At 38.1% G+C, this 11,962-nt stretch overlaps 1 protein-coding gene across 1 annotated transcript in view; it reads left to right on the forward strand.

The window, feature by feature from the left end:
• The window catches only part of LOC106089835 (elongation of very long chain fatty acids protein 6), a 130,461-nt gene extending 120,438 nt beyond the window's left edge, over positions 1-10,023 (forward strand). The window contains exon 4 of the mRNA XM_059360442.1: positions 8,631-10,023. Coding sequence (XP_059216425.1) covers positions 8,631-9,279 — 649 coding nt within the window. The 3' untranslated portion in view covers positions 9,280-10,023. The remainder of the gene's footprint in view (positions 1-8,630) is intronic.
• Positions 10,024-11,962: the final 1,939 nt, after the last annotated feature.

Here is an 11,962-nt window from a genome sequence, read left to right on the forward strand (position 1 = left end):
TTTATTCCCTCAAGACTTTAAGTCTGGAGATCGCTCTATATAAAGGCTATATGTAACGAAAATCCGATTTTATGAGATCAGAAGGTCAGATTTATATAGAAAGAATACGAAATCATCAACAATTATTTGGAACAATTTTTTTTATACCCAATATATCTGCAACCTATAAATACCCAAATAAAAACCCAAAAATATTGGTACTTCCCCAATAAATACCCAAGCTTTGGGTATTTATCCGGTAGAAACCCATTTCTACCCATTCGTCTTTAATGGGTTAAAGCAATTAAAAGCGTGCTACGCTCGACCAATCGGATAATAATTGTGCACCATAGGGGCTCAAGAAGTAGTATCAGGCAATCGGTTTACATGGGAGCTTCATCAGGTTATGACAAATTCAGACCAAATTTGGCACGTATATAGAATGAGAAGCCGTTCAGCCAAATTGGAAAAGAATTGCGCCCCCTAAAGGTTCAGATGGCTTAAGTCGGGCGAAGCTGTCCTTTTAATACCCTACACCACATTGAGTATGCGGCTTAGTCGTCGAGGCCAAAATTTGCTTAAATTTGAATTGCAGAATTTCGACCGGACATATTGTGGGTGTCATAGAAGAAAGATCGGTTGATAAATGCGTTACTAAAGGCCTTAAAAGTGAAAGGAGCCATATCTAAATCTGAACATATTTCTATGAAAATTAACAAGGATTAGAAGAGTCATAAGAGAAACCTTTAGTGACAAATTTTATGAGGATCGGGTTATATATGACCAAAATCGGACGAAATATATATGGGGGCTATATCTAAATCTGAACAGATTTTAATCAAAATCGGCACACATTGTTAAAACCATAGAAAAAGGCAATGTGCAAAATTTAGAAAAAATCTGTTTGGAAATACGTTAACAAAGGCTCTAAAAGTGAAAATCGGTTGATACATATATATGGGGGCTATATCTGAATATGAACTGATTTTTATGAAATTCAACAGCTATGTCGGGAGTCATAAGGGAATCCTTTGTGCCAAATTGCATGTGAATCGGACAGATGTAGATATTATAGCAGTATTAGTCCAAATCGGACAAACATATATATGGGAGCTATATCCAAATCTGAGCCGATTTCGACCAAAATCCGCATGTTTTGTGGTAGTTGTAGAAGAAATCACAGTGCAAAGTTTTGAGAAGATCGGTTGATAAATGTGATTGCTAAGGCTCTAGAAGTGAAAGTCGGGCGATAGATATATATTGCATCTGAACCGAGTTCTAACAAATTCACCAGTAATGTCGAGACTCATAAGAGACTCCCTTGTACCAAATTTCGCGGGAATGGGTTCACATATGAAGATATTATTGCAGTATAAGCTCAAATCGGAGGCACATATATAAGGGAGCTATATCCAAATTTGTACCGATTTTTTCCAATTTCAGTAGGATTCGTCTCTAGGCCAAAAAAATGCCCGTGACGAATTTGAAGACGATCGGTGAAAATTGGGTCCTGCACTTTGTACACAAATGAACATGGACAGACAGACGGTCATAGCTAAAATGAATCAACAAGTGATTCTCAGTTGATCAGTTTACTTATCCATGGGTCTAGCTCCCTTCCTTCTGGGTGTTACAAACAAATGCACTAAGTCTGAATAGCATGTACCACAGTAGTGGTGTAGGTTATAATTATTATTAAAATCTCAATTCTTCTAAGCTTTGGTGGTAAAATTAAATGCGGGGACTTTTTATGAAGGGCTGGATCTTTGAGCTATAAAAAAAAGGTCGTTCTTTGGGTTATGGTATGTTTTGATTTCATCCGAAAACCCAGTAACCAGAAGAAGCTAATTTTAAGCTTATTGACAGAGACGGTAAGACTTCCCCCAGGGCTGCGAAGTCGAAGTTGGACAACTATTGGAGTACTGGAGTCGGAGTGGAGTGGAGTATCTTTGCTCCAACTCCACCGCACTACGACTCCGGTTTAATACTTCGACTTCCACCTGAGTCGAAGTGGTAAAATCAAATTCGGGGACCTTTTATGAAGCGCTGGATCTTTGAGCTATAAAAAAAGGCCGTCCTTTGGGCTATGGTATGTTTTGATTTGATCCGAAAACCCAGTAACCAGAAGAAGCAAATTCTGAGCTTATTGACAGAGACGGTAAGACTTCCCCCAGGGTTGCGAAGTCGAAGTTGAATTACTATTGCACTGAAGTCGGAGTGGAGGAGAGTATCTTTGCTCCAACTTCGCCACACTACGACTCCGGCTTAATACTTTGACTCCCACCCAAAGTTGAAGTCGGAGAAGCCCTGCATTCTCCCCTATTTGATACTTTCACCTTACATTGTAAAAGTCTTTCTTTTGTTTTTGTAATAGTTCTTCATCCAATTTTATATCCTCAAATTTGAACGGTGCAAATTTGTTTATAGACCTTTTCACTCAAAAGTGCATTACGTTTTTTACTTCCTAACTAGCAAAATCTCAAAACAGGTAAAAATTTATACAACATCGTTTACAAATGATTTTTTTCATAAGATACGCGAAATAAAATAAAATAAGTCCGAATAATTTTGAATAAAATTAATTTCTTTCAGTTCATTGAACCTTTTTAGTAAAGCATACCTAATTTAAGAGTGTTAGTAAAAAATAACCAGGAAAAAAAAACGACACAAAACATTAATTCATTCCATTCCATTAGAATTACCATAAGCAAACAACCACCGTGGTCTAGTGAAAGAGGTACAATACTAGTTTTTTATACCCTACACCACTACTGTGGTACAGGGTATTATAACTTAGTGAATTTGTTTGTAACATCCAAAACGTAGAGAGATAGACTCATTGGTAGGCATACCGATTGACTCTGATTCGATTTAGCTATGTCCGTCTGTCTGTCTTTCCGTCCGTCTGTCTGTCCATGTTAATTTGTGTACAAAGTACAGGTCGCTGTTTTCATCCGATCGTCTTAAAATTTGGTACAGGCATGTTTTTCGGCCTAGAGACGAAGCCTATTGAACTGGGAAAAAATTGGTTCAGATTTGGATATAGCTTATATATATGTTCGTCCGATTTGCAGTAATATTGCAATGAAATGGTCTTTTATAAACCGATTCTATCAAACTTATATATAAGAGCTATATCTAATTCTAAACCGATTTCGAGCAAATTTTTCAGGTAATGTGGTAGTCGTCAAGGAAAGCGTTGTGCAAAACTTTGGCAAGATTGGTCAAACAATGCGCTTGTAGTAGCTCTTGGAGTGAAATTCTGTCGATATACATATATGACAGCTATATCCAAATCTGGGCCGATTTCTATGAAATTCACCAGTAATAGAGTCAAAAGAAAATCCTTCCTGCAAAATTTCGGAAAAATCCATTAAAAACTGAACACTTTCTTGTAATATTTCTCAAAACGGACGAATATATATGGGAGCTTTACCTTAATCTGAACCGATTTCGAGCAAACTTCTCAGATACTGTGGCAGTCGTCGAGGAAAGCGTTTTGCAGAATTTTGCCAAGATGGGTCAATAAATGCGCTTGCTGTGACTCCAGAAGTTTATATATATATATATATATATATATATATATATATATATATATATATATATATATATATATATATATATATATATATATATATATATATATATATATATATATATATATATATATATATTTATATATATATATATATATATATATATATATATATGTATATATATATATATATATATATATATATATATGTATATATATATATATATATATATATATATATATATATATATATATGTATATATATATAAATAAATAAATATATAAATATATATATATATATATATATATATATATATATATATATATATATATATATATATATATATATAAACTTCTGGAGTCACAGCAAGCGCATTTATTGACCCATCTTGGCAAAATTCTGCAAAACGCTTTCCTCGACGACTGCCACAGTATCTGAGAAGTTTGCTCGAAATCGGTTCAGATTAAGGTAAAGCTCCCATATATATTCGTCCGTTTTGAGAAATATTACAAGAAAGTGTTCAGTTTTTAATGGATTTTTCCGAAATTTTGCAGGAAGGATTTTCTTTTGACTCTATTACTGGTGAATTTCATAGAAATCGGCCCAGATTTGGATATAGCTGTCATATATGTATATCGACAGAATTTCACTCCAAGAGCTACTACAAGCGCATTGTTTGACCAATCTTGCCAAAGTTTTGCACAACGCTTTCCTTGACGACTACCACATTACCTGAAAAATTTGCTCGAAATCGGTTTAGAATTAGATATAGCTCTTATATATAAGTTCGTCAGACTTTGGGCAATAAGCGAAGACGAATTGCAAGATTGAAATAAAAATAAAATTTATCTTAATCTGTTAGAAATATTTTTTTTGTAGAAATGTTTATAGACATTTTCATTTTATCTAGAATCCAGAAAATTGGATCGATTTTGTAAACCCTCTCCATTAGTCATTCCGTTTGTTAAATTTCAAAATATTGATAAAAGATCCTACCATATGTAGGGTCTAGATTATGTAGATCCCAGCGGACGTTATTGGGCGGTGGAGGCCTAATTTGGATGGCTGCTTCGGTAACAGCCTATTATATAGTGCTTAGAGAGCATTTAATTGTGTCTTCGCACGAGTATGATCTTTGTCTGGTGGTCCACATGAGAAATCAGAAAAGAACCTATCGCAGTTCATAGAGCAGCATAAAGGCAAGTCTAAATCTTAGTCCAAGCCGGCGCTGTATAGTTGTCCACTGACTAGCCAATTTTTTTTTATCAACCATCACTTTTGACCGGTACCCCAAGCGCTTGCGGCGAAATACTTCAGGACTTTGTTTCTACTTCTGACTTTGTTGGAAATTGCAGTCAAATGTGACACCAAGTAAAGGGGTTTCCATTAGGGACTTGACAAATTAATAGCCTCAAGACATTAAGTCTGGAGATCGGTCCATATATCGGCTATATATAGCTAAGTTCCGATTTTATGAGATCAGAAGGTCAGGTTTATATACATATATATTTTCTGCGAACAGGTCGATAGCGTTAATGAAGCCGCCAAAATAAAAAAGTTTCTCTCAAAAACCCATGTCCAAACTGAAACTTTAGTAGACGACATGGGAGTTAGAGCAGAGCCAATGGAGGACAGGAAACTGATTTGAAAGTGTTACATTCGGGAAGGCTCACATATGTATGTAGGCGGCCGTAGTCTCGAAATGGGGCCTGAATTCGAGCACAGTCCACTGGCTCCACAGGAGAGTGATAAGACCAATATTTACATATGCCTCAGCAGTTTGGTAAACTGCAACGGAGAAAAAGTGCAACGTTAGGACAATACAACAGGTTCAGAGAACATGTTGTCTTGACATAGGCGGAGCAATGAGGACCACGCCCAATAGGGCACTGGAGACCATTCTAAATAACCGATCCATTGACATACAGATTAAGTGTGAGGCAGCCACTGTGGCTTGAGACTTAAGGCGATGGGGGAATGGATTGGAATGGGAACAGCTCTCACCATCGCGGTATAATCGAGGCGACGATAGGAAACCTGGAAGGAAGGGAAGAGATTTCCGATCGGATACCTGAGATGAACCATGAAGTCGAGTGCGAGGCACTGCTGCCATCGGCACAGTCTTGGATTGAGGGAACCCTAGTATTGCCATCTGGAAGATCATGTTAGACGGATGGATCAAAGCTAGAGGGCAGAGTGGACCTGGTGGTCTACATTGAGAACCCAGAGACTGAGATATGTTTTGGACCGTCTGATCATAATACGGTCCCGTAGGCGGAGATCCGGGCGATCACGGAATGCGTGAAGTGGTGTGGTGCTAACGCGAGGACGTCGAGTGTGAACATCTTTACCGACCGTAAAATTGCCATAAAGGCAATAACAAATAAGACGGTGAGGTCACGAATAGTCTTGCGGTGTAAAAAGGAGATTAACGCCTACTCTAAGGATGGCAAAATCCGCATCGTTTGGGTGCCCGGCCATAACGGAGTAAGGAGAAATGAAATGGCAGACGATTTGGCGGTGAAGGCCAGAGGACTGCCGTCAATAAACTTGATTAACCCGAACCCTTTTGGGTCGACGCAGTCCGACTAAAGGGAACACTGTGGAACATCGAAACAATCGTTAGGACAGTGAAAATTTTACTGGGTGACCCGGATCGTGAGAAGACGAGACTCTTACTGAAATGATGTAATGAGGTCAGTATAGCTTTTGGGTGTCAAAACGGGACACATAGGACTACGAGCTCACTTATGTAAAATCGGTGCGGCAAGTGATAGCATGTGAAGAGCTTACGGGGAAGATGATGAGACGTTGGATCATTTCTTTTGTAATTGCCCGGCTTTCGCGCCTAACAGATATCGGCACATAGAATGGTAAATGCTAATTTTGCCCATGATCATTCCAAAAAGGAACAGGCGCAAACTTCTCACATATCAATGAGTGCAGTCCGATTCAAGTTTAAGCTCAATGATAAGGGACCTCTTTTTTATAGCCGAATCCGAACGGCGTGGCGCATTGCGACACCTCTTTGGAGAGAAGTTTTAGTACCTCACAAATGTTACCAGCATTAGGAGGGGAAAACCACCGCTGAAAATTTTTTCTGATGGTCTCGCCAGGATTCGAACCCAGGCGTTCAGGGTCATATGCGGACATGCTAACCTCTGCGCTACGGTGGCCTCCGAATTTCAAAGCAATCGGTTCATATAATTTGTTGATATCGGAAGGGGGCCCAAAATCAAAAGTGGACCGATAAGGACAATATGGATATCAAATGAAAGGTATGGTATTAAAACATGGGTCCAAGTACCCCGGAAGTCGCCCTAACCTCAAAACTTGTAAAGCAGACAAATTGAAGGTCCATTTCAATATGGGGCTCAAATAAATGGTTTTCAGGAGTAGATTACGAATCTGGCATGCAAAATCACAACTGTTGCCAACATTAGGAGGGAAAAACCACTGCGGAAATTTTTTCTAATGGTCTCGCCAGGATTCGAACCCAGGCGTTTAGCGTCATACGCGGACATGCTAGCCTCTGCGCTATGGTGGCATGCTAGCACGGAATCCCTAACTTAAAATTTTCTTTTTGTACCCTCCACCATAGGATGGGGGTTTACTAATTTCGTCATTCTGTTTGTAACTACTCGAAATATTCGTCTAAGACCCCATAAAATATATATATTCTTGATCGTCGCGACATTTTATGTCGATCTAGCCATGTCCGTCCGTCCGTCTGGCTGTCGAAAGCACGCTAACTTCCAAAGGTGTAAAGCTAGCCGCGTAAAATTTTTCACAAATACTTCTTATTAGTGTAGGTCGGTTGGTATTGTAAATGGGCCATATCGGTCCACGTTTTGATATAGCTGTCATATAAACCGATCTTGGGTCTTGACTTCTTGAGCCTCTAGAGGGCGCAATTCTTATCCGATTGGAATGAAATTTTGCACGACGTGTTTTGGTATGATATCCAACAACTGTGCCAAGTATGGTTCAAATCGGTCCATAACCTGATATAGCTGCCATATAAACCGATCTTGGGTCTTGACTTCTTGAGCCTCTAGAGGGCGCAATTCTTATCCGATTGGAATGAAATTTAGCAAGATGTGTTTTGTTAGGATATCCAACAACTGTGCCAAGTATGGTTCAAATCGGTTCATAACCTGATATAGCTGTCATATAAACCGATCTTGGGTCTTGACTTCTTTAGCCTCTAGAGCGCGCAATTCTTATCCGATTTGAATGAATTCTTGCACGAAGTATTTTGTTATGATATCCAACAACTGTGCCTAGTATGGTTGAAATCGATTCATAACCTGATATAGCTGCCATATAAACCGATCTGGGATCTTGACTTCTTGAGCCTCTAGAGGTCGCAATTATTATCCGATTTGCCTGAAATTTTGTACGACGGATTCTCTCATGACCATCAACATACGTGTTTACTATTGTCTGAATCGGTCTATAGCCCGATACAGCTCCCATATAAATCGATCTCTCTATTTTACCTATTGAGCCCCCAAAGGGCGCAATTCTTATTCGAATTGGCTGACATTTTACACAGGTCTCCATCATAAAAATAATTTAATTGTGGTCCAAACCGAACCATATCTTGATATCGCTCTAATAGCAGAGCAAATCTTTTCTTATATCCTGTTTTGCCTAAGAAGAGATGGCGGGAAAAGAACTCGAAAAATGCGATCCATGGTGGAGGGAATATAAGATTCGGCACGGCCGAACTTAGCACGCTTTTACTTGTTAGAGGTTCCTTTATAGATTTTAGAGCGCACAACAAGCCAATTACTGGCTTAGGTGTATGTCCATAGTGGCATGGGGCGGATTAATATCAGCACCCTCTTTTTAACCTAGCCTAACCCTTAGGACCATGACCCCTCGGCGGCTTTGGTGGTTATGGCTCCCAAAATACAGTTAGATTTTATTAAAATCGGTTCAAATTATGATATAGCTTTCATAAAACTTATAATTACCGCTTGATTGTCCTTTAGTTTCTTGCCATATTCTTTGTGGTGTAAGATTTCAAAATCTCTTTTCTGACTTTTGTTCTTCCATGCTTCTGTTATTATAATCTAATAATGATTTTTCCCCCCTATTTAATTGCAGCTACATTGAACAAGATCGTGTCTGCGGCTTCTGGACATGGTTATTTGTACTCTCCAAATTGCCCGAATTGGGCGACACCATCTTCATTGTGTTGCGCAAACAGCCCCTGATCTTCCTGCATTGGTATCATCACATCACCGTGCTCATCTATTCCTGGTTCTCATACACCGAATATACCTCATCGGCACGTTGGTTCATTGTCATGAATTACTGTGTGCACTCGGTGATGTACACATACTATGCCCTGAAGGCGGCCCGCTTCAATCCACCACGCTTCATTGCCATGATCATTACCTCACTGCAATTGACCCAAATGATAATTGGCTGTGCCATCAACATCTGGGCCAATGGCTTCCTGAAAACGCACGGACCCCAGTCGTGTAATATCTCGCAAACGAACATTAACCTGTCCATTGCCATGTACTTCAGTTACTTTGTTTTGTTTGCCCGGTTCTTCTACAAGGCCTACATATCGCCATCGGGCAAGAGCCGACGCATGGCTGCCTCATTGGTGGCACAGAACTCGGCTAAATTACAGCCCACAACAACATCCTCCACCACATCCATGGGCAGCAGCAGCAGCAGCAGCAAATCCTCCGCCACAACGAATGAAAATGATGTTCATTTGCGTAAAGCCAAAACGCAATAAATCTTTAAAAATGCACCTACAAATCAGGGGATATTTAATTGTTTCTTTTTTTAATGAATAATTAACTGATTAATTATTATTATTATATTATAATTTAGAAGTCTTAAATTAAAGAACAACAACAACAACAACAGCAACCAAAACAACACAGTCGATTTCTGCTCTAGAAACATACAAACAAACAAACGAACACAAAAAATGAAATGTAAAACTAGAAACCATCTAAAAATCTATGTTTAAATCTACAAAAACAACAAACACAGAACACCAGAAAACCTATAACACTATATATACCTATACAGCTATATAGTAAATATATATATATATATATTTTACTATAGAATATATATATACGGAAAATTAAAAAAAAAAAAAGAAAAAAAAAACAAACATTTTGTATAAAACAAATTCTGGATATTGGCTTTGTTGGAGGGAATATAGTATGGAATATTAAGTTTAGAACAAAACTTGGCACCATTCTCTATATATAGTACTTGGTAGCATTTCTTTTTTTTTTTTGTATTTCAAATGGCTGTCATACATTTTTTTTATATAAATATATATTGTTAATATTAATTTATATTGCAAACTAATTTAAATTTTTATTTAAACTGAATTTAAGCAGGCAATGAAGGAATGCTTTATTGTCTCCCGATATAATACAACCCAAAAAGGATCTAAAAGTGAATTACAACAACAAATTTTAATAAATTATATGTCTTTGGATTTTGGAACTTTCACAAAGCTTATGATTTTTTTTTTGCAAATTTTATGGGTTCCAAAGATGTTCAACTAATATTGGGCAGAGTGAACCAGTCATGGGACAAGTAACTATTTTTATTTTAAGTGATAATACCATTAATCCATTGGGTTATTGTAAAACTTTCACAAGCAGAAATATAATCGTTCAAGCTTTAATAGTAAGGTACATACATCTGTAGAATAGCATAACATGTCAAAATCTCAGCCCTATTCTGAATAACAATTCCCTGGGAGTTGTTATACCCTTCACCATAGGATTGGGGGGTATACTAATTTCGTCATTCTGTTTGTAACACCTCGATATGTGCATTTGAGACGCTCTTTGGGGGGTGTTTTGAGGAAGGGATATCAAATTCGTATTCTTCTCCCAAATTCCTTTATTTGAGCCCCATATTGCGATGGTCAGTAAAAAATTGCTATTTGAGGGGTATTTTTGGATAGGGGTAGACCAGCAGAAAATTGGTCCCAAAAGTTGGTATCAAGTCTTCCTCTCCCCCCCTCCAATTCCTTTCATTTAAGTCCCACATTGACATGGTCGGTAAATATGCCCGATATTGGGGTGTTTTGGGGAGTGGGGTGTTCCCTCAAACACTAAGCCCTGAAAATATATCGGCAGCATGCTCTATTTTCATATATTGGCCTCAAAATTGGATAGCAAAAATTGCAGCTCCACTGTCTTGAAGACCCAAATTGTCTTGGTGAGCAAATACGTCCTACTGGGGGGGTTGTTATGGTGGTGGGATGTCCCCTAGACAGTTGGTCCCGAATGTTGATGTCAGATTGATGGTATACTCCCAAATACCCTTCATTTGAGCTCTATTTTTCCATAGTAGGCAACACATGAACGGTTTGGGGGATGGGGCGGCCACTCAGTGACTTTCGTGTCCTACTCTAAAATACCTCTTATTTGAGCCTCATATTGCAATGGTCAGCAAATACTTCCTATTTAGGTGGTGTTACTTCCAAAGACCTTTCATTTGAGTCCCATATTGCTAGGATCGTAAATTTTTCTTCTTTGGGGTATATTCTCGGGGATGGGAGGCCCCCCAAAACACTTGGTCCCACATCTGAATATCAGATTCGTATTCTACACTCAAATACCTTTCATTTGAGTCCCATATTGCCTTGGTCAGTAAATAAGTCCTGTTTGGGGGGCGTTTTGGGGAAGGGGTAGACCCCTAGAAACTTGGTCCCACATATGGATATCAGATTCGTATTCTACTCGCAAATATCTTTCATTTGAGTCTCATATTGCCATGGTCGGTAAATATGTCCGATTTAGGGGTGTTTTGGGGTGGTCCCCCAAACACTTGGTCCGACAATTGGATATCACATAGGTTTTCTAATCTTAAATACCTTTCATTTGAGTTCCATAATGTCGTGATTGGTATATATATATATATTTGGCAGGTTTAAATAAATTAAAATTAAGTTTAAATGTAAAGCTTCATACAATTGAAAAAAAAAATATGTTGAATGGCTATTTGATTAAATTTGAGAGACAGTATCCATGTTCTGAAAGAAATGTATAAGTTTTTTTTTAATGTAACTACATTGCTGATACCTTGTAATTTGTAAGAAAGAGTATTCCAAAGACATATTGTACCGACGAAGAAATGTCATTGCGACACAAGGCTTTTTCGTTTCAAGGGTATAAATCTAGTAAATCTGAGTTAATCAAAAAGATATTTAGGTTCCTGTTTATAAATAAATTTGTGCAAAAATACTAGGCATCTCATATTCAATAGCGAGTTGGAACTCATTCCATAACAGGAATTTGAAAATTGCGTTGTGTTCTTCTCATACCATGTACATAACGGATAATACCATTAATATCAATGACAAGTGACAACAAAGTCTTTACCAATAGGACTCGAACACTAGGTGGAGTAAACGAGTGAGTAAGCCACAAAGCACGTAA

Source organism: Stomoxys calcitrans, chromosome 1 (assembly GCF_963082655.1).
Source record: "Stomoxys calcitrans chromosome 1, idStoCalc2.1, whole genome shotgun sequence".
In the NCBI taxonomy this organism is placed as follows: domain Eukaryota; kingdom Metazoa; phylum Arthropoda; class Insecta; order Diptera; family Muscidae; genus Stomoxys; species Stomoxys calcitrans.